We start from the raw sequence: 23,902 nt of genomic DNA, 5'->3' as shown, positions 1-23,902 counted from the left end.
GCACGTTTCGACGGGATTTCCAAAGGAGCCTAGGGACGTTAAGTGCCCAGTGAACTTCAGTGGAGTTGTACGCCTTGCTCCCTTAAGCCTGGTCTACACTAGGCGTTTAAACCGGTTTTAGGAGCGTAAAACCGATTTAACGCCACACCCGTCCACACTGAGAGGCCCTTTATATCGGTATAAAGGGCTCTTTAAACCGGTTTCTGTACTCCTCCTTAACGAGAGGAGTAGCACTAATATCGGTATTACCATATCGGATTAGGGTTAGTGTGGCCGCAGATCGACGGTATTGGCCTCCAGGCGGTATCCCACAGTGCACCACTGACCGCTCTGGACAGCAATCTGAACTCGGATGCAGTGGCCAGGTAGACAGGAAAAGCCCCGCGAACTTTTGAATATTTCCTGTTTGCCCAGCGTGGAGCTCCGATCAGCACGGGTGGCGATGCAGTTAAAAATCAAAATAAAGAAAGAGCTCCCGCATGGACCATGCGGATGTGATCGCTGTAAGGGCAGGCAAATCTGTTCTATCAGCGCTCCGTTACAGAAGACGAAATTCAAAATCATTTTAAAAAAATCTCCAGACAGACGCCATAGCAGGGGCTCAGCGCACTGGTGCGTGACAAGCGTAATGGAAAGCCAAAGAATCAAATGGACGCTCATGGACTGGAGGACTCCAGCTATCCCACAGTTCCTGCAGTCTCCGAAAAGTATTTGCATTCTTGGCTGAGCTCCAAATGCTTCTAGGGTCAAACACAGTGTCCGCGGTGGGTCAGGGCATAGCTCAGCAATCTACGCACCCCTCCACCCACCCCCAGAAGTGAAAGGGAAAACAATCCTCTCTTGACTCTTTTACATGTCACCCTATCTTTACTGAATGCTGCAGATAGACACGATGCTGCAGCACTGAACACCAACATCCTTGCTCCCCCACCCGCCATGAGTGGCTGATGGTACAAAACGACTGGTACCCGTCCTCATCATCAGCCTATTGGCACATGGGGCAGTGCAAAAGGACTGGTAACCATGCCGACTAGCATCGGTAAGGTCAATCAAGGGCGCCTGGTCCTAATTTTTCCTGGTAGATGGTACAGTATGGCTGATAACCATCGTCATCATAGCAACAGGGGGCTGAGCTCCATCAGCCCCCACCCTTCATGTGTAAAGAAAAGATTCAATTGCCCCTGGACTAGCAGAGGGATGCTGGACTCCTCTCCTCCACACTCCTTACTGTCCTGTCTGGACTATCATAGCAGCTGGAGGCTGCCTTCCACACATTTCTCACTAACAAGTCACTGTGTCTTCTTCCTGCATTCTTTATTACTTTATCACACAAGTGGGGGGACAATGCTACGGTAGCCCAGGAAGGCTGGGGGAAGAACGGAATCAACAGGTGGGGTTGTTGCAGGAGCACCCCCTGTGAATAGCATACAGCTCATAATTTCTGCTGGATCTGACACAGAGCAGCTGTGCTCTCTGGTTCTATGATACAGTGGTTCTCTAGTACACTTGCCCAAATTCTAGACAGGACTGATTCTATTTTTAGATACCAAAAAGGAGGGATTGACTCAGGGAGTCATTCCCAATTTTGGCTTTTGCGCCCCTGGCTAAGAGCAGCCAGGGGCACTTATGACAGCAACAGATGGTGCAGTGCAAAAGGATTGGTAACCATGATCATCTTTTTACCAATTTATGGATTGGTAGATGGTACAGTACGGCTGGTAACCATCTCTGCTGTCATGCAAAAGCATGCTGCTGTGTAGCGCTGCTGAATCGCCTCTGTCAGCGGCATCTGGGCACTGCATCTGCCAGGGCAATCCAGGGAAAAAAGCTGCGAAATGCTTGTCTGCCGTTGCTTTCCCAGAGGAAGGAGTGACTGACGACATTTACCCAGAACCACCCGCGACAATGATTTTTGCCCCATCAGGCACTGGGATCTCAACCCGGAAATTCCAAGGGGCGGGGGAGGCTGCGGGAACTATGGGATAGCTACGGAATAGCTACCCACAGTGCAATGCTCCAGAAATCGACGCTAGCCTCGGACCGTGGACGCACACCACCGATTTAATGTGTTTAGTGTGGCCGCGCGCACTCGATTTTATACAATCTGTTTTACAAAACCGGTGTATGCAAATTCAGAATAGTCCCGTAGTGTAGACGTACCCTTAGCTTCCTTTGCAAATTCCAGCCTAGATCTATATATTTTTTCTTCTTTCACAAATCCCAGTGGTACAGCCTCAGGATGAATATCATGTGCAACAGACATGTAAGTTAAAATGAAAGGGAAACATTTTTATTCTTTGTAATCTTTCATTTTATTGTCCATTATTTGTTAAAACTCTTTTTTAGACAATTAAAACAACTTTTTCTGTCTAATTTGTGCTGCATCTTCCTGTGATTTTTAGCACTGCAAGTATTAACATGGATGTCCCTTGTAGTAAATGACTTGCTGATGGAAAAGAAAACAAGCCAGCTCTGCCTCACTCTTGAGACTGGTCTTTCCAGTCTCTGGGTACGTCTACACTATGGGACTATTCCGAATTTGCATAAACCGGTTTTGTAAAACAGATTTTATAAAATCGAGTGCGCGCGGCCACACTAAACACATTAAATCGGTGGTGTGCGTCCATGGTCCGAGGCTAGCGTCGATTTCTGGAGCGTTGCACTGTGGGTAGCTATCCCGTAGCTATCCCATAGTTCCCGCAGCCTCCCCCGCCCCTTGGCATTTCCGGGTTGAGATCCCAGTGCCTGATGGGGCAAAAATCATTGTTGTGGGTGGTTCTGGGTACAGCCTCACCCCTCCCTCCCTGAGCAGCAGACAACCGTTTCGCGCCTTTTTTGCTTGGTGAACTGTGCAGACGCCATAGCACAGCAAGCATGGACCCTGCTCAGCTCAATACCGCAATCGTGAATGTTTTAAACACCTCGCGCACTCTCGTGCAGTCTATGGTGAACCAGGACCTTCAATCCGAGGCGAGGAGGAGGTGGATACGGCAGCGCGGCGATGACAGTGATGAGGACGTAGACACAGAATTCTCTCAAACCGCGGGCCCCTGCGCTTTGGAGATCCTGATGGTAATGGGGCAGATTCTATCCATTGAACGCCGATTTTGGGCCCGGGAAACAAGCACTGACTGGTGGGACCGCATTGTGTTGCAGGTGTGGGACGATTCCCAGTGGCTGCGAAACTTTCGCATGCGTAAGGGCACTTTCATGGAACTTTGTGACTTGCTTGGCCCTGCCCTGACACGCCATAATACCAAGATGAGAGCAGCCCTCACAGTAGAGAAGCGAGTGGCGATAGCCCTGTGGAAGCTTGCAACGCCAGACAGCTACCGGTCAGTCGGGAATCAATTTGGAGTTGGAAAATCTACTGTGGGGGCTGCTGTGATGCAAGTAGCCAAAGCAATCACTAAGCTGCTGCTACGAAAGGTTGTGACTCTGGGAAACGTGCAGGCCATAGTGGATGGCTTTGCTGCACTGGGATTTCCTAACTGTGGGGGGGCGATAGATGGAACCCATATCCCTATCTTGGCACCGCAGCACCAGGGCACCCAGTACGTAAACCGGAAGGGGTACTTTTCAATGGTGCTGCAAGCACTGGTAGATCACAAGGGACGTTTCACAAACATCCACGTGGGATGGCCAGGGAGGGTTCATGACGCTCGCGTCTTCAGAAGCACTACTCTGTTTAAACGGCTGCAGCAAGGGAATTACTTCCCAGACCAGAAAATAACAGTTGGGGATGTTGAAATACCTGTCGTTATCCTGGGGGACCCAGCCTACCCCTTGATGCCATGGCTAATGAAGCCATACACAGGCAGCCTGGACAGTGGTCAGGATCTGTTCAATTACAGGCTGAGCAAGTGCAGAATGGTGGTGGAATGTGCATTTGGCCGTTTAAAGGCGCGCTGGCGGACATTACTGACTCGCTCAGACCTCAGCCAAACCAATGTCCCCTATGTTATTACTGCTTGCTGTATTCTCCACAATCTCTGTGAGAGTAAGGGGGAGACCTTTATGGCGGGGTGGGAGGCTGAGGCAAATCACCTGGCCGCTGATTACGCGCAGCCAGACACCAGGGAGATTAGAAGAGCACACCAGGAAGCGGTGCGCATCAGAGAAGCTTTGAAAACGAGCTTCATCAATGGCCAGGGTACAGTGTGACTGCTGTGTTTGTTGATGAACACCCAACCCCCTTGATTGACTCAGTCCCTGTAAGCAACTCCCCCTCCCCCTTCGAGTACAGCTTACTTATGCAAATAAAGTCACTCTCATTTAAAAAGCATGAATTCTTTATTGATTCATTATAAAAAGAGGGAGAGAAGTAAGGGTGTGGTTTGGGAGGAGGATAGGAGGGATGGAGAAGGCCATTAAAAAAAATTCACAGTAACGACATCCTTCTGGTTGGGCTGTCCACGGGGGTGGAGTGGGCGGGTGCACGGAGCCTCCCCCCACGCGTTCTTATACGTCTGGGTGAGGAGGAACATGGTGAGGGTTGAAGGTGGTTATACAGGGGCTGCAGCGGCACTCTGTGATCCTGCTGCCGTTCCTGAAGCTCCACAAGACGCCGGAGCATGTCAGTTTGATCACGCAGCAGCCCCCGAGTTGCATCCCGCCACCGCTGATCTTCCTGCCGCCACCGCTGATTTTCCTGCCGGTCTTCCTGCCGCCACCTCTCATCTCGGTTGTCCCTCCTGTCCTCACGTTCATCCCTCCTGTCCTCACATTCACTGGCCTCTTTCCTGTAATTTGATACCACGTCCTTCCACTCATTCAGATGAGCTCTTTCATTGCGTGTAACTTCCATAATATCCGAGAACATCTCATCTCGCGTCTTCTTTTTCCTCCGCCTTATCTGTGCTAGCCTTTGGGATGGAGGAGGGATGGTTGAAAAATTTGCAGCTGCATGAGGGAGATAAATATTTAGAAAGATACATTTTACAGAACAATGGTTATACTCTTTCACAGTGAACAGCACTATTCACCTAGCACATGTGATTTCCCTACAAGGTTGCATTTTTCATCTTAATAGTGAGTGCTTGCAGCTCTGGAGTTACAGATCTCACAGACACAGGTCCAGGCATCAGAATTCAGCTTGCATGCGGCCATGGTAAGCCACTGTCTTTCGGCTTCTGTAGTGATTTACCCCTCCCCCCCAACGCATGGCTAATACCACGCTAGCTCCCTGCTAATCAACAACCTTCCCACCCCCCCACCCACTGCGTGTCTGGTAGCTTGGGGAAGATCGCCGGTGACCAAACACAGAAAAGATCATCGGCATTTCACTCCTCCCCTCCCCCCGCTTCGCTACGTGCAGGAAAGTTTTTTTTTTAAGCTGCTGCAGTCCACGAACCCAGTAGAAAAATGGCCACCCCCCTTACTTAAATTCCTGATTTTTAACCAGGTTATCCTGAACGATATCACTTTGCTGAGGATAACAGAACAAGATAAAGAGCGGATGCTTCTTGAATGCCAGCAGTCACTGGGACCATACGCTGCTATGCTTTGCCACGCAATGATACCTGATTACTTGCTACATGCATGGCGTGGTAAAGTGTCCTACCATGGTGGGCGGAACAAGGCTGCCTTGCCCAGAAACCTTCTGCAAAGGCTTCTGGAGTACCTACAGGAGAGCTTCATCGAGATGTCCCTGGAGGATTTCCTCTCAATCCCCGGACATGTTAACAAACTTTTCTAAGTAACTATACTGTCTGCGAATGCATCCCAAGTCCTCAGGGCAAATCAATCATTAAAAAAGGTTTGCTTAAAAAACAATGTTTGCTATTTTCAAAGGTACACTCACCAGAGCTCCCTTCCATGGCATCATTGTCTGGGATAGTGGCTTGTGAGGGCTGGGAGGACGGTAATTCCGTCAGGGTGAGAAAAAGCTCCTGGCTGCTGGGGCTCACGGAGTGCTGTGTGCTCTCTGCTAGGTCTTCCTCCTCTTCTTCATCTTCATCTTCCCCTTCTGCATAATCCTCAGCCATGGCAGAGATTACAACCCCCACCTCGGAATCCACGATCAGGGGTGGGGTACTTGTGGCGCAGCCCCCTAAAATTGCATTCAGCTCAGCATAGAAGCGGCATCTTTTTCGACCTGCCCCGGACCTTCCGTTTGCTTCTTTGGTTTTCTGGTAGGCTTGTCTGAGCTCCTTAACTTTCACTCTGCACTGCACTGAGTCCCTGCTGTGGCCTTTATCCGTCATAGCCTTAGAAATTCTTTCAAATACTTTTTCATTTCGTCTTTTGGAACGCAGTTCTGTTAGCACTGAATCCTCTCCCCAGATAGCGATCAGATCCAGTACCTCCCGTGCAGTCCATGCTGGGGCTCTTTTACGATTCTCAGGAGACTGCATTGTTAACTGTGCTGATGAGCTGTGCGTGGTCACCTGTGCTGATGAGATCTCCACGCTGGGGAAGCAGGAAATGAATTTCAAAACTTCGCGGGGCTTTTCCTGTCTACCTGGCCAGTGCATCCGAGTTCAGAATGCTGTCCAGAGCGGTCACTGGTGCACTGTGGGATACCGCCCGGAGGCCAATACTGTCGATCAGCGGCCACACTAACCCTAATCCGATATGGTAATACCGATACTAGCGTTACTCCTCTCGTTAGGGAGGAGTACAGAAACCGGTTTAAAGAGCCATTAAAATCGATATAAGGTGCCTCCTAGTGTGGACGGTTGTGGCGTTAAATTGGTTTTACGCTCCTAAAACCGATTTAAACGCCTAGTGTAGACCAGGCTTCAGGTAATGCAGCACATTTTGTTTTCACTGTGCTGCCTGTCCAGTTTAGACTGTAAGCTCCATGGGGAAGTGGCTACTGCTTCTGTATGCTATACAGGGCTGAGCACACCAGTGGGGCTCAACAAGTAATTATGCGGGCATAGATTTGACTGGATGCTTTTACCCACAGTGTATAAAGTCCTTCTAGATGAAAGGCACCGTATAAATGTAGGCCATTATTACGAATGGGTCGAATTTTGGGCCAATTATACAGACTTGTGAGTGGGCAGAGGGTTTGTTTAAACAAGGAGAGCTGCTTATGAAAGAGCTTCAGGAAATGACACTGCAGATTTCATAAATGAAGAACAAATGCATCCCTCCCAATTGTAGCATATTAACAGTTGGCCAGAGGGCTGTTCTACAGTAGGAGCCGCTTATTAACGATGTCGTTCTTCAAGGGAATTGCTTCAAGAAACGTTTTTTGTTTTGTTTTGTTTATCATTTAAAATGAAGGAACTTTATCATGTGCATCCAGGCAGTCAGCCCCCACGTAGGGTTTTGCTGTCTGCACCATTAGGAGGTATGGCTGATTCTCAAAGTTGGTATCAATAAAGTAGATTTACAAGTGGAAACACAAAGGGTCAGATTTTAAAAGGTATTTATATGCCTAAAGATGCAGATAAATGCTTCTGAAAATCCCATTAGGTGACTATCTGCATCTTTAGGTGTCTGCATACCTTTAAAACTTTGGTACAAAGAGCCATTTTATACCTATTACATTGTACTCTGGTCCAATTTCTTGTTGGCTATATTTTAACTGTACAACACAGTACAGAGATTGGTTATTTATTTCTACTGAGACTCCAGTCAAAACAGGCAACAAATCAGCATCAAATTACCTATGACTGTTCTGTGGTAAAGGTTTCCATGTAGCAGTTCCATCTTCAGTAGCTTCATTCACAGATGGGTTGATGATGTGGTGAGAGAGTCCTAAATAAACACTGGTAACGTGTGGGAGGAGCCAGGGGTGAGGGGAGATTGCAAATTGTAATTGGATTCCAGCCCTATGAAAAAGTCAATGCAGGTGGCATTTAGCAGGTAAATAAGGACCAGGAGGGTAATCATGGGCCCAGTCCAACAGTCTGTACTCAGGCAAAACCCACTGAGTTTTTAAATCAATTTGCCTGACCAAGGATGACAGGATTTGTCCCTTGGCGAGCCTCTTGTCAAAGGGCTCAGCCAGGATGCCTTCAAGCACATAAATATTTTCAAGATCCTTTTTCTTTCTTTCTTAAACATTTAGTTAATTATCTACTGGGGTTTTTTATGTGGAAAAAAATGCTGTCTGGTTTAATTAATGTTCCGAGCCCTGCAGCTATTGTAAGTTTCCCAGCATGGGACTCCAGAACAACTGTCTAATGGAAAGAAGTGTTGACGCATCAATACATTGCCTTCTGTGGAGGAAAATGAACAGTGTAAAGTCTGGTTGAGGCAAGGAGATATGTTGTTTCAACAAACTAAGGAACAGGAGGAAGGAGCAAAAAGAGTGGATCATGAAAAGTGTTAAATAGATTAAAAACTGGTGCCAGTGTCCACAAAGGCAATGTAAAAGTATAACTGTATTCAAAAAAGAATTAGACAAGTTCATGGATAGGTCCATCAGTGGATATTAGCCAAGATGATCAGAGATGCAACTCCATGCTCTGGATGTCCCTAATTCTCTTGATTACCAGAAACGGGGACTGGATGATGGGATGGATCACCTGATCATTGCCCTGTTCTGTTCATTCCATATGAAGCATGTGGCATTGACCACTGTCAGAAAGCAGGATACCAGGCTAGATGAACCATTGGTCTGAGCAGTATGGCTGTTCTTAATGTACTTTCTAGGATCACAGCTGAGCAACAGCACAAATCCTGTATGTATAGGCTGAGATTTTCAAAGGCATATAGGGGATTTAGAGGCCCAGCTCCCATTAATGAGTAATGCAGCCTCTAAGCACTCTATTTGGCTTTGAGAATCTATCAGACTGTGGTAGCTCCAGCAAAGTCATTGGATCATAGAATCATAGACAATTAGGATTGGAAGAGACCTCAGGAGGTCATCTAGTCCAACCCTCTGCTCAAAGCAGGACCAACACCACTAAATCATCCCAGCCAGGGCTTTGTCAAGCCGGGCCCTAAAAACCTCTAAGGATGGAGATTCCATCACCTCCCTAGGTAACCCATTCCAGTGCTTCACCACCCTCCTAGTGTAATAGTGTTTCCTAATATCCAACCTAGAACTCCCCCACTGCAACTTGAGACCATTGCTCCTTGTTCTGTAATCTGTCATCACTGAGAACAGCTGAGCTTCATCCTCTTTGGAACCCCCCTTCAGATAGTTGAAGGCTGCTATCAAATCCCCCCTCACTCTTGTCTTCTGCAGACTAAACAAGCCCAGTTCCCTCAACCTCTCCTCGTAAGTCATGTGCCCCAGGCCCCTGATCATTTTCATTGCCCTCCGCTGGACTCCCTCCAATTTGTCCACATCCTTTCAGTAGTGGGGGCCCCAAACTGGATGCAGTACTCCAGATGTGGCCCCACTAGTGCCAAATAGAGGGGAATAACCACTTCCCTCAATCTGCTGGCAATACTCTTACTAATGCAGCCCAATATGTCATTAGCCTTCTTGGCAACAAGGTCACAGTGCTGGCTCATACCCAGCTTCTCATCCACTGTAATCCCCAGGTCCTTTTCTGAAGAACTGCTGCCTAGCCAGTCAATCCCCAGCCTATAGCAGTGCATGGGATTCTTTCGTCCTAAGTGCAGGACTCTGCACTTTGTCCTTGTTGAACCTCATCAGATTTCTTTTGGCCCAATCATCCAATTTGTCTAGGTCACTCTGGACCCTATCCCTACCCTCCAGCCTATCTACCTCTCCCATCAGCTTAGGGTCCTGTTGACTTCAGGGCTCACAGAGCGAGACCCAACAAGTGCAACACGAGTTAAGAGGAGGGATTAACTCCCATCACACAGCCTTGGCTCTCTAGGGGACACTGCACCAGCAGTCCTACAGAGGATCTAACCCTCTGAGCAATCACATCTTGTAGGCAGAGGTCTTCTCAATCCAGCAACTGGGAAGAGGCTGGTCCTCCTTGGAACCAAGGCCCTCCTGCATAGTGCCATCACTTTGTTTTGAAGGCCTGCTTCCTTAATGAGGTGAGGCCAGCTGTGCATGCCTCTGTCTAGGATAGTTATTTTTCCTTCCTCCCCATGGGTATATACAGCCTGTCACATACAGCTTCCAAGTTGAGACCATGAGTGACCAGTAGAAAATACTGGGCATAAGTATTACAAATTCCATTAGAAATGCTAGGGCCCTAATTTCCAGAACTCTGCAGGTTAAATGCATTTCTTTAGAGACCAAGCAAAGGGCATGTCAAATGAAACTGATACAAATGCTAGCCAACCCCCCCGCCCCAATAAAAACCACCCTACATCTTCTTGTAATTAAAGGCCCTTGTATCCATTATCAAACAACAACTTTTGCAACTAATGTGACAAGAAAGAAGAACATACAACTCAAACTAAATGTGGCTCTGTCAGGAGTTTCACTTTTTAAAAAAACTAAGGAACATCTCTTGAACAGTGAGAAAACATGAATGACAACAATATGAAACTTATTGGCACAAAGAGTTCATTCATTCATTCAGAGCCTATTAGAGAGTCAATGGGATATAGTCAAAATCAAGATCAATCACCCAGTTCTCAAATAGTGTCAATGAAGACACCTTGCAGCAATCTATTCAGATTCTGAAAATTATCTTATTTTGTGGTACAGAAAATCAAAGATCTCTGGTGGTTGGAAATGCCTTGTGGCACATTGCTTATAGAGTGCAGGGAAGACTTTTATGTAACTGGCTGTCAGTAATATTTTAAATCATTAAGATTGTAAAAAGAAGATATGCCTAGCATGATCTTTAGGTGGGAAGGATTCATCTATGGAACTATTTCTTTTACATAAGAATGTAATAACATAAGAATGGCCATACTGGGTCAGATCAAAGATCCATCTAGCCCAGTATCCGGTCGTCCGATAGAGGCCAATGCCAAGTTCTTCAGAAGGAATGAACAGAACAGGTAATCATCAAGTGATCCATCCCCTGTCACCCATTCCCAGTTTCTGGCAAACACAGGGGAGAGATAGCTTAGTGGTTTGAGCATTGGCCTGCTAAATTCAGCATTGTGAGCTCGATCCTTGAGGGGACCATTTAGGGATCTGGGTCAAAAATCTGTCTGGGGATTGGTCCTGCTTTGAGTAGAGGGGTTGGACTAGATGACCTCCTGAGGTCCTTTCTAAACCCTGACATTCTATGGGTCACCATACCTGCTCATCCTGGCTAATAGCCATTGATGGACCTATCCTCCATGAACTTATCTAGTTCTTTTTTGAACCCTGTTATAGTCTTGGCCTTTCAACATCTTCTGGCTCTTTCTTTACCTATCTGCATACTCTTTCTTTTTGTCAGGATCTAAAGGTCCTCCATTCAAACTGATGTTCTTTATTGGTCCCATTGTGCACTCTTAATCAGCTGGAAACCCCTTTGTCTTTTCCCATGGAAGATGCCTGAAAAGAACCATACATGGCTTGAAAATAGCAAAAGGATGATGAATTAATGCATAGTTATTGCAACAGGAACATTTATTTATAAGCGAGTATCTACAAGCTTTCCAGGTTTCTCCAGTGCCTGCTTTCTTCTATCTGCTGCATTGAGGACTTTCTTCCTTGGGCCCAGCTGCATTTGTATGCTCAGTAGGTCTTCATCGGAGCATAGCATGAGGGCATCTAAATCAATCTTTTCTCTCATGAAGACAGGAACAAACTCATTCAGATTCTGTGATGCCAGAAATACCTCAAGAGGGGTGCTCTCAGCTTCATCATCATCCCATCCAATTTCATCCTCATTCCAAGGGACATCAAAATCATTTTCAGTATCTAGCTCGCTTGCGCTCTCAGCCCTTTCATGCCGAAAAAGCTCAGTTGGCATTTTAAAACTTATTTCTTCTTTCTCAGAGAACATCTCTTCAGCATTTATCCCTGCAGACAAATTCCGTCTAAACACAATATTGCCGAGACCTGGCCGTTTGAAAATGGACACATGCTCCTGCTCGCTATCATCTTCGGAAATATTTTTCCCTTTAAAGTCATTACATAATTCATCCTCATCTTTTTCACTGAATACATCCATCACGGTAGTTCGCCCAGCCCTATCATCTTCTTGGCCATTGCTTAGTGCTTCCTGATCGCCTGCGTTTTCATCTTTCTTTTTTGCCTTCATCCTGAAGGTGTCCTTCAGATTTTTGGGGAAAGAGCCCAATGTATTTGGAATAAAGAAATTGGACACCTTTGTCCTGGAGGCTGTCGCACTGGTAGAACTCATTGATCCAAACTTTTCTTTGTTAAAATTCCTGGTCATTTCGTGTTGGTGTTTCTCTTGGCGCTTTTCACATTCTTTGATTTGTTTCTCAGCGTTCCTCGGGGCCTGGGCTTTGAGTTTGGCGACTCTTTTGGGATTCATTACACTCTGTTCGGTAGCAGCTTTGTCTAGGATTCTGACACATTCATGCTGGTCCCTGCTGGCAGCTGCATCAAGAGGAGTGCGCAGATCATTATCCAGGGCAAATATATTGGCACCGAAGTTAATCAAGAATGAGACACAGTGAATGTGACCATTAGAAGCCGCATGATGGAGAGGTGTGTTCCCCCAGATGTCACATTTATCAGGGTCACCGCTGAAAAGCAAAATAGGAATAAGGTGGGCATGTCAAAACACAGCTCAAACATAGCACTCAACGCAATGGGAATGAACTGTGATCCAGGGCCAATATTCAGTCCTGCTGTAACTGGATGCAGCTCTACTGAAGACAAGTGGGTGCAACTCCACTGTCTTTAATGGTGTTGCACCTGCTTAGTCCAGAGCTGAACATGGCTGGATGTGTGGCCTGAGCTCTAATCCCAGCGCTAACACCAACTTCCTCTGTGGTGCTGAACAAACTCTTAGGGCTAGAACATGATGTGGACTACGGGCCCACATAGACATAAGAACCGTCCTTTGTACCCTGGCATGGGGTACCCAGATCTTCACTGCAGGCATTCCATACTTGTTCACTAACCCCCCTGGAGCAGAGGGGTGGGAAGTGGGTGAGGGCATGCTGCACCTGCCAACAAGCCAGCTAGTATGACTGAGGGGCTGTCATGCCTCATATAGGCCAACAACAAATTACCATCTCCCTCTCCAGCCAAAGAGAAGCTGTTCAGGAATGGTGTTTCAGATGGGCACCTCAGAAAGTTTTACCATTGACTTCAATGGGAGGAGGATCAGACCCTAGATTCAGTGAAATCCTAGCCCCATTGAAGTCAATGGCAAAATTTTCATTGAATTCAATGAGACCAGGATTTCACTCAAAATGTTTTTAAGAATTATTGATGAGCCTTTCCTTTTGAATGTAAGATGCAGGCACAATGGGTGGAGACTACTGTATTCCACTGCCTCAGTAAATACTTACAGTCTCCATGGAAGCAACTTGATTGATAATTAATAGGTAAATTATTAGGAGCAAAGCCCTGATGCTAGACATTTGTCTTCTCTGCAATTAAATATAGTTCAGAGAGAAGCTATCCTTTTTCTTCAACTCCTTTGTTCTTCTTAAACTGTTTTTGCCCCTGGGTTTTTAAAAGCAGAAACTCATTTGAAAATAAAATTGTCATATCCATTCCTTTTAATTTAAAGCCAGTGAGAAGTATAGTTTCTCTCTCCCTCTTGCATTAATTTCACACAATCCTGATGTCTATAGATTAGAATAAACTGGAATCTTTTCTCTCATATTAGGCAGACTTAAATGATATTATCAGTGGGCTCAAAAGATAACTCAATTTTGTGCGTCCTTTTACCAGCGTGGTCACACTTTTTCACAGATTTTAAAGTTCAGAGCCTGGTTCACCTAATGTGAATGAAAGAGATCGTATCATCACAAAATCTCCAGCAGGCATCAATCTCTGGCATCAAATGTCACTGGAAGAGATGCTTTAAATGATTCACCATTAATTCTAAGTTATTTATTCAGCCCCCATTACCATGGTATCTGAGCACCTCACAACTTCTAGTGTATCCTCACAACCCTGTGACGTAGGACAGTGTTACCACCCCCATTTTACAGCGGGGGAACTGGAGCACAGAGAGACTAAATGACTTGCCCTTTGTCCCAAGGGAAGCATGAGGTGAAGTAGGGAATTAAACCCAGTAAGGCTAGCATCCTTACTAGGCCATCCTTTCTCTCATTGTGATGTGTATTAAAAAGGTGGTTGCCTATGTCCATAATTTTAGCTGTCAATCATTTGTAATTATTTTCCCTTCTAATGCCTTCCATCCTAGCATCTCAAAGCACTTTGCAAACTAGGTGCTGATTCTAACTCAGCTCAATGGGACAATGGATAACATTAGGCACGTGTTTATGGGTTTGCCCTCTTTGGGTTCTCTTGCACTCCTGGGCACGAGGAAGCAGCAGGCCTGATAACTCAAAGGAAGCTGATTCTCCCAGTCACTGGGGTTGCAAATAGGGGGAAAGCTTTCTTGCTTTCTCCTCCCCTTGTGCAGTACACAGAGGCCAGGCACAATCTGGCCCTTCGTGACTGTGAGGGCAAAGTGCAATGTAGATGACAATGGCTCCTTATTACTGCGGTTTTGTTTTACATTAGAATGAATATGTTCCAAGCTTCAGAGCCTGAAAATCTGCAGCCATTCTGAGGAAAAACTTCCACTGTATGTGAGTGTCTTTGTCAGGAAACCGTAGAAAGCTGCTCTGCTTCGAGGATAAGAGGATTTTATTAAAAATAATAGCTACCAAGAAAATGCCATCTGACTGGAGCCTCGTTTTAAAACCTTCCAAAATGCAGCATCTCCCAGAGACCCAAATGGACATTTTTCAGACTAGAATAGTGTCTCTGTGAGTCACCGTGGACTACCTACAAAGTCAGGGAATCTCAGGTTAAAATGGATGATGAGTTCCTGAAAGCTGTAACTACTGTTTGAGGCTCTCAATGGCAACAGCATCCCAAAGTTGTCCTGTCTCAAGCTAATTTGAATGAAAAAGATATCAGATTAAAAATGAAGAGAGAAAACAGTCTTGTGGGAGTTTGGATGCTCTGAGACACATGCCCTAACTTACACATCATACATGGGACATTGGAACCTAGGAAAATATTATCTTATCTTCTTTTTCTCTGTTAGTTGCTCCTTCTCGTCTATCTTCTAAACATTGTGGGTCAAAAATTCAGCTGCTGTAAACTGATGTAGCTCTGCTGACTTCAGTAACTTCAACAGAGCTATGTCAATATACAGCAGCTCAGGATCTATTTATGCTTCTCCTAAGGTAATAGCAGTAACCACACAGTTTATAGGTCTCCTTTATGGGTAATAAAGTAATTACTACTGCCACACCTAAGATCAATGAGCAAAGAGGAACCTCTAACTGTTACGCTTTACCATGCACAGAACCCATTTGCATTCTATAGTTTACATTCTGTCTTTAAGAAAAAGACAAAACACGTCTAAACAACCATTAATTTTTCATTGGTTTTCTGATCTTCCCTCTGGTTTATTGTACCCCATATGAAAGAACCAAATGGTTTAATTTCCATCTCATACTAGAAAGAACATTTGTTTCAATGGGACCCAGCACAGGAAAAAAAAAACATCCTCTGGTGAACCTTATTGCAGGATCAAAGCCTAAAAGACAGACTCAGAGGAGACAGAATACAGTGGATATTCTAGAGGAGGGAGTGACTTTTTATGTTATTTTTCACTATTTGTACATTTAGTAATTAGAATTAGAAATATTACTGCTACCAAGTACCGAAGTAGAGAAAGCTCCTGGAGGAATACTCTATATTTAATTCCTTTTAAGTCTGCAGGAAGCCTAACTAAAACTCCAACAACAGCTCTGAATGCTGTCCAGGCATTACGACTGTTTCTAATACTACGAACAGCAGAGAAATCATAATTTTGTGTTCAGTCCTCTAACACACAATTCTGGTTTCCTTCTGAAAATCACTGTGAGGTTGTTAGGTATTTACATTTACAAAATATCTGTACTTTGGAAACAAGGGGCATTAACATTTTGATAAACTGTATTGTTTGCTGCTGTTGACTTGTCAAGGAGGCATTTCTTTGCTGAGCCAGTTTTGAAGGATTATTAAAACAAAGGGTGTGACCCCCACCACTGAAGTCAATGGCCAATCTCCTATTGTTTTGAAGTGTTCATTGTGGAAGCTGCTCCATGAAGGCAGCCGCCTGTAGCCCCATTGACTTCAATGGGGCTCAACAGGAATACAGGGGTCTGTTCACCCAGAGCAATTTACAGGATCAGGGCCTAAGGCAGCGTAACTGAAATGAAGAAGCTACTGAAACCAGGTATAAAACAAACTACAAATATTGGTTTAAATGTTAAGTCCCATTCCCACCACCACCATAACCCCAGCGTCACATTCAAGTCAATTAGAGAAGAAGGAATGATCTGTTTGCTCCACAATTTGCATTAATGGAAGCCAACTACTAGCTATAATTTTGTCTGGCAGGCTTTGGGAGACTAAGCACTGCTATGCTTACCCTCTCCTACATATGACTTCCACTGCCTCCAGGTACCCATGGTAAGCTGCCAGGAGGGTGGGTGTCATTCCATCTTCATCTGAGGTATTGAGATCTTTTCTGGTGGCTTCTTTCAACAGATCCAGGTTGCCATCCGCGGCTGCTTTGTGATACCTGGTCGACATTTCCAATAGCTCCCAGGTCCCTGAGGCCGTGTCTCTCACTCTGAATTACAGCTGAGATGCACAGCTGCACTTCCGCTACCAGGATAGTTAATTAATAATTACAAGCTGAGACGTCAGCTTCAGCAGGATAGAAATGAGAAGGCAAAGTTCATCCCCATAGAACTTGTCCAGATCTCTGCATAGTTAATGCAGCAGCTGTACAAATAGGTGTCTTGGTTTTCCAAAAGGATGACTGTGCCATTTGCCATTAACTTTAGTATTCTACATCTGAAAGACATCTGGGTTTCGTTCATCTACCATTGTCTCTACTTCCTTTTTTATACATATGGAGTGAAATTCTGACTACGCTGAAGTTAAAGGAAACTTTGCCATTGACTTACATGGGGCCAGGCTTTCACCATTGGTGTTAAGACGAATCCCGATTTTGACAGGTGAAATACTGGAGGAAGAAGCATACCTTAAACTGGGCAGCATTTGCCATTACCATTTTGTAGCAGAAGCTGAGGAGAACTAAAAGAAGATTGAGTAATAAAATGCCTCCTTATCATCTATCCTGGTCATGATCAACACACCTGCCATTTGACGTATTTTCTCCCCTTACTGTTTTCTATATTTAATTTGCACTTGACAGAATCCAAATGCAATAATTAGGAACAACAGTATTTGACACAGTGAGCCTTTTACTATTTATTATGTTCCCAGGAAGAGTAGTGGTAGCAATTACAAACCTGGCATTTTAGGTGAGTGAGGAGCGTAATTACTGACTGCAGTAAACCCTCATTCATTTCCCACAATGCATACCACATAATCCAGTGAGGCCTCTACACAGGTTGTTGGTTTTTTTTCAGATGCTGGTTAGGAGATCTTCAAGAGATTAACTTTTCATATGTTTTCCTATACGGAGAAAGAGAGTTGGACCAGATTGATCCTGTAAGGGCATGGTCCATCCTCTGGTGCCCCAGAAACCTCTCAGACTCCAGTAAGTGGCAACTTTGTGTGAATTTATTTATATCACTACCACCCATACAGTCATGCAGCAAAGGATTTACAGAACTTCTTGCTCTTTCCCACAGGGCCAGGGAGGAACTGCAGTCTCCCTTTTTCAATATATTAGCACTTACTAGATTCAGCTAGCTAAGGTCCTCACTCCCTTCCTGTGTCTTCTTTTATACCTCTCGGCTGATGGCTAACTGATTCATCAGCCCTCCCAGCCTGATCAGCTAATTAACTGTATATCCCCAATCAGCCTTCTCTGGGAGAACTGCTTGGTGCCTAAAAATCAGAGTGCTGGGTCACTGTTAGCTCCCAGCACTCTGCCACACACCTCCCTCCCTCGCTTGCTGAATGCTGAGGTTCCTTTTCCCTGGCACCTGCTCTTCTTTAGAGGAGGCACCAGGTTCTTTTTTCCTGTGTTTGCCCTCAGGGTGGTTATCCTGCCTCCACCCACTGAACTCACACTTTATGGGTGGGGGATGTGCCCGTAATTCTGTTTCAGATCACTGGTCTTCACACCAGGGGCAATTCAGGGATCTAGTTTCCTCCCCTTTGCCCTCATTCTTTTGGGGCAGGGCAAGTCCTAGCCCTTCATCATCTCATTTCCCTATGGCCCGTCAGTCTCCTAGTCCTACCAATGTATCTTGGGGTTCCTCCTCTCAAGGCCCTGGTAGTGAACATTCTGTGGACAGCCTGCCCTCCTCCAATACTTTCCGGTTTTCTTTTCCTCTGATGCCTGCTCGGCCAGTTCTTCCTTTTCTCCACTTTCTCCTCAGGAATGTTCATTCCCCTCTTTCACCCCCTGTTTTGTATCCTGTCATCTAGGGTTCGCCAACTCCCCTACTTCGAGCCATTTCTCTATATTCTGTGGTAGCTCGCTTCCCTTCTTCCATGGGCTCTGGATGCCTACTTTCTTACTGAAGGGGGTCCAATCCACCCCTGAGAGTACTGGATCGGGACACCTATCCACACCACCAACCCTTTTTCCATCTGACCTTTCCCTAGATCTCCAGGGATATCTCAGCCATTGTCAGGGTGGTTAAGCACTGGAATAAATTGCCTAGGGAGGTTGTAGAATCTCCATCACTGGAGATTTGTAAGAGCAGGTTAGACAAACACTTGTCAGGGATGGTCTAGATAATAGCCCTGCCATGAGTGCAGGGGACTGGACTAGATGACCTCTTGAGGTCTCTTCCAGTTCTTTGATTCGATGATCCTATGCTTACTGGATCATTCATAGATAAAAAGAGCCAGCAGTATCCAGTGAAGAAAAAAAATTGACCCGTCTCAAGAAATGTTGATGCCAAACATTAAAATTACGTACTGTGGCATATATGGCATATGGGTTCATACAGCTATGATTTGTCTTTTCCATATTTAGTTCAGAAGCAGGGGAAGCAGTGGACACAGCCACTGGCAAATGAAATAAATTTATGTAAAGTATCTGGTGAGAAAACTATTGCTGGTGATGATGTTATTTGCCCATGAAGACTGAGACAGGGGCTGCCCATGCAAGTGGAATTGTGTTCTGAGCTAGGGCTGGATGAACCTTGTAGTGCCCTGATCCAGGTATACAGTAAATGCACAGTATGAGAGATGAGGCACTGTCTAGTGTGGGCCTGAATTTTAAATTGTTAGCTGTATCCCTTTGTTGCCTTAAAACTAGGGAGTTACAAAATAATATTTTCTGTACGGCTCTCCAAAATTATTAGTTTCTATTATAAAGATAAATGTAGTGGCTCCTATAGCACAAAACACTGATCTCTGAGTAATCTCTCAGAATGAAAAGACCCAGTTTGGTTTAGAATGTTAATCCTTCCAACGAAACAGGGTTTTTGTTGCAAATTTTAATTGGAGGCAAAGCAAAACCTGCTTCAAAAAGAAAGAAACTACAGGACTTCACAAGCCTTATAGTTATTTACGTCACAGAAACAGGCAGCACAAAAAAATCAAACAAAAACTTCATTTAGTACTAAAACCCTGATGTTTGGTAGTCTTTACTTTTGTCGCCCTTCTAAAAACTTCAGCTTAAAATGTAATAAATGATTCAGTGTCAAATGAGCTGATTTTTTCAGCCTGCAAGGAGATTTTTCTTCTGAGAGGAGAGCTCAAAACTGTGAACATTTTAAGCCTCCTGAACAATTAGAATGAAGCTTTTCTTTTTGTGCTGAAAGGAAGTTCCAAACCTTTCCACTTCAAATTGAAATGTCTTACCAGGCGCAGGAGAAACTCTGCTGCTGTTGTACGTGTCGTTGTAAACTAATGGATTATTTAACTAGCAGTTTTAATCTGTGATTGGATTTCTCAACATCCACGATTATTGTTCTCCTATTTTCTTCCAAGGTCAGGGTTTAAATAAAATATAGGCAGATAGACACACTGTTCGGATTTTAAGACCACAGAACGATTTGTTAGTAATTTTGTTCACAACAGTTCCAGACAATTCAGAGCCCTGTTTTTCTTTATGCCTCAGAGAAAGACAGCACTGTTGTGCCATCTGTTTTGCATGAGCTATTATCTAGCACACCATTTCCTGACTGCACCTTTTATGAATGGTATCTGCAGTATGGTAAAACTATAGGAGGGGGAAGCAAGTGTGTCCCCTCTGCTTGTCTAATGAAATGCACTGCTACTAATAGGCTCAGAGATGAATGAATCCAATCACCCTGGGTAATTGCAGCTACACGATTTGACCATGACAACAGCAGCTGCTAACAACAGCAAGCGCTCAGTTGTCCAGTCCTTACACAAGCAAAACTCCCACTGCAGTCCCAAATGAACTTTTAATGGTGCCTCAGTTGGTGCCTGGGTCAGTCCCCTCCCCACCATCTCCCCTCTGGGCTCCCACTGAAGGGTTTGAAAGCATAGAGCAGAAGAATGTGGACATGTGGACCACGGCCTCCTCCTGCAATGATCTCCACTTCAGTGAAGTCAGTGGGGCTCTATGCAGGCACAGGGGTCTGCTTGTGCACAGCTCATTGCAGGATTGCGGGAGCTGATGCCAGCACTCACAAAGCCCCATCCATTTTGTACTCATCCGTGGTCCTGATACTCACAAGAGCATACACAGGGGCTTTTGTAGAGCCAGAGGGAATGGAGGAGTGTGATCCCACTTAGATTTATCTTCCCTCCAACCAGCGATATTTGTTCCTGCTGCTAGTACTTAGGAGCAAAGGACATGATCTGTTCTTTTGCTTTTTGCACTCCTGAATTTCAACCCCACTCACCAGATTCATTTCCCCCCCGATAACTCCAGTAGTGGAAACAGCACTGAATAGAAGGAGAACGCTGCCCTTCTTGCCATCTGAAATTCTAGCCTCCTATTAATGTCTGACATAAACTGACATTCAAGGCCCACAGAAAACTGTGCCCATGCTCAGAGGAGCTGAGTTTCCCATATTGCTAATTCACTGCCTCAGTGAGTTCAGGTGGTCAGGGCTAGCCTTGGACAATGACATTTTTTCCAAAGTCAGAAAATCAAAGCGAAAAAGACAAAAGCTGGAGAGTGGGAGATGTGCCAGTCTTCTGCAATGCGCCGCCGGGTATGTAAACAAAATTTAAAAAGCGCCTAAGGCGCAGGGCCCTCTTAAGCGCAGGCACGGGGGCCTCTTAGGCGCGGGGCCCGATTCCGGGGAATCGGGAGAATCGGCTTAAAGCTGGCCCATCAGATAACAACAGTGCTTAGATACTGCAGGGATGAACACTACAGAAGACCCTAAACTAGATGTCAAATATTTATATAGTTTAAATCCTGAATTAATTATTTTTCCTACTGAGTTCAGAACCTAATTATTCTTTCATGTTTCTACAATCCTAGTGGGTTGAATTTAATTTCCTGAGAAGAGGAATGGTGGTTGTTTTCTGTAGTTTAAGTAGCACATTTTAAATACAGAAATATAATAAAGCAACTATTGATTATCTTACCATATTGTTGGTTAATCGTCTTCTAAAAACTCATAAGCTAAAAGGCTGAGACAATGAGCTTCTGGTGCTGCAGGTCCCTCTAGGTTATATTTCTTTCCTTCTGTTCTTCTTATACATTGACTGGTCCAGCCCTGCCCTAAGCTAACATGAGCTTTCTGTTCGGTTTATAACCTGCTGCTAGACATCCAGAAGCCACTCAGATCCAATAAGATCCCTAGGTTGTGAAATGTAGCAGTAAAAGGAAGGCATGTCCCTCAGTTAAAGGATCAGGATCATTCATCTCCACCGCCTCTTCCTGTTGTTCCCCCCCAAAATACCAGCATCACCTTTGTCTTACCTAGATTGAGCTTCAACCTGCTAGCTCTCCTCCTAGCCCAGTCTCGCCATCAGCTTCCAGGGACTTCGAGTCAGGCCCTGGGGAATCGAGTGAGTGTAACCGTGTACAATTTGGCCCTAAACTGGAAATATCAGATATGTAATTCAGAGACAAGGTGGCAAATCTGTCTCACCTTTTGTGACTTACCATTCCAGGGATCTCCAAAAAGTTTACTTCTTACCAAAAATGGGCCAAATGCTAGTCCCACCGATGTCAATAGCACATTCCCATTTACTTTATTGCTACTAAGATTAGCCTGTATCTGATCTAATCTATTTTAGGATTTTAGATAGTACCCATTGCCATAATATGTAGTGGGTAATCTAGGCACCCTACGTTCTGTGTCGCCTTTCCATGCCCACTTGACATAGTGGTGTGTGACAGTGTTAACTCCGAGTTTCCCATTATTTCATATAGACAATGAACAATTACTTTAAAGGAACATTGTCAGATAATGTAGGTTCCCAAACTAGCTACAGTATCACCGTGTGCTGGTGCTATACCAGCTCTTCTATGCAAAACATTGGTGACAAGCAAACACACTGCCAGCCGCCTGCTATCGTTTATTATCCTAGTGACCAACACTTTGGTCTCCATCAGCGTCTGGGACTACAGCTCTTTCTTCCTTTTCAAACTGTTGTTCCTACCCATAATGCCGTCTCTAGGGTGACCAGACAGCAAGTGTGAAAAATCAGGACAGGCGGTGGGGGGTAATAGGCGCCTATATAAGACAAAGCCCCAAATATCAGGACCCTATAAAATCAGGACATCTGGTCACCCTAGCCGTATCAGAGGGTGAGGGCATGCCATATGTGGCTGCAGGTTACAAGTCCTTAAGATCAGCTCTGAGTATGATTATATAAACTGCAGAAAGAAAGCTACATAGATGTCTAAAGATACTTAGACCTTGAACAAAATACTGCACAATTCCCCCATGCACCAATTTAACATCCCACTCACTAATTACCATCTCTAATCTTAAAATTTTCTACAGTTCCTACAAGGAATCTCTCAATTTTCTGATCTCTGAGAAGTCGTGGTGAATTTGAGAACATCAGTAAAGCTGGAAGATAAAATAAATAACTCAGAGAGGCTTGTAGAAAGAAGGTGGCAATCAATATTGGTCTAGTGATCACTGCAGGTAACTAGATAGCAGGACTATCCTGGATCCTCTCTGGAGCTCTGCCACTGACTTGTGACTCAATCCCTCCAGTAAAGTTAATGGCAAAAAACCCACTGACTTCAATGGGAACAGGATTAGCCTCCACATAGCCCATGTAAGAGAATGAATAGGTGTGTGGTTAAGGACCTAGTCTAAGCATCACAAGATCCAAGTTCAAGTACTAGTGCCCCCTGTCTGACATTAACTCTAATCACTCTGTAATGTAAATCTTGTCTGTATAAATGGGGCTAATAACCCTTCTTCTGCACTCTCCATTTAGATTGTAAACTCTTCATGCCAGGGACTGTCTCTCGCTCCATTCATACAGCACCCAGCACAAAGAGGGGCATTTGAGATGCTACCATAAAGCAAGTGCTAATTAATAAGTGGCTTTGGGCAAATTGCTTGATCTCTGTGTCTCACTTTTCTTCATCTACAGAATGGCATTTAACAAAGTATTTCTAGGCCTTTCCATCATACGGATTAATACTGACTACAACCATTCCTCTACTTCCCCGAGGGTTGGGAGGATTCATTCACACTGGTGACAGTTATGGCAAACTAGATATTGGGCAAACTCCCTCCTGAAGAGAACTACCCTGGCAATGTAGATTTCCCAAGCAGGGGCTACTGAGAATAGTTCCCAAGTGCGGGATGCCCTGCAAATCCCCTGGCTGAGCACAAGGCTGTTTTAGTGGGCAGAAGAGCCCAGCAATGCCAAGTGTTCTCCTGGGTAAGGGGCAAAGGGCCAGCGGAGCTTAAGGCTGCAACACAAAGTGTTCATCTGTTTCTAGCTCATCAGCTACTTTGCCCCATCTTCCAGCAGAGGGAGAAAGGCCGTGGAAGAGCAGGGTGAAAGGAAAAGTGGATATAATGGAAATAATGTTAAAAGTGAAGGGAAACAGCAAATTGT

General features: G+C 45.0%; 1 protein-coding gene across 1 annotated transcript; it reads right to left on the bottom strand.

Annotated features, from left to right (window-relative positions):
• Positions 1–11,167: 11,167 nt before the first annotated feature.
• Positions 11,168–16,571, bottom strand: ANKS4B (ankyrin repeat and sterile alpha motif domain containing 4B). The gene is made up of 2 exons (XM_044979378.1): positions 16,371–16,571; positions 11,168–12,498 (listed from the first exon to the last, which is right to left on the bottom strand). Exons 1-2 carry the CDS (start codon positions 16,532–16,534, stop codon positions 11,412–11,414), a joined length of 1,251 nt encoding a protein of 416 aa, XP_044835313.1. The 5' UTR covers positions 16,535–16,571; the 3' UTR covers positions 11,168–11,411.
• Between the last annotated feature and the right edge of the window lie 7,331 nt (positions 16,572–23,902).

This window comes from Mauremys mutica, chromosome 11 (genome assembly GCF_020497125.1).
Source record: "Mauremys mutica isolate MM-2020 ecotype Southern chromosome 11, ASM2049712v1, whole genome shotgun sequence".
Taxonomy (NCBI): domain Eukaryota; kingdom Metazoa; phylum Chordata; order Testudines; family Geoemydidae; genus Mauremys; species Mauremys mutica.
The sequence above is the reverse complement of the archived record's forward strand: the minus strand, read 5'-3'. Positions and strand labels throughout refer to the sequence as shown.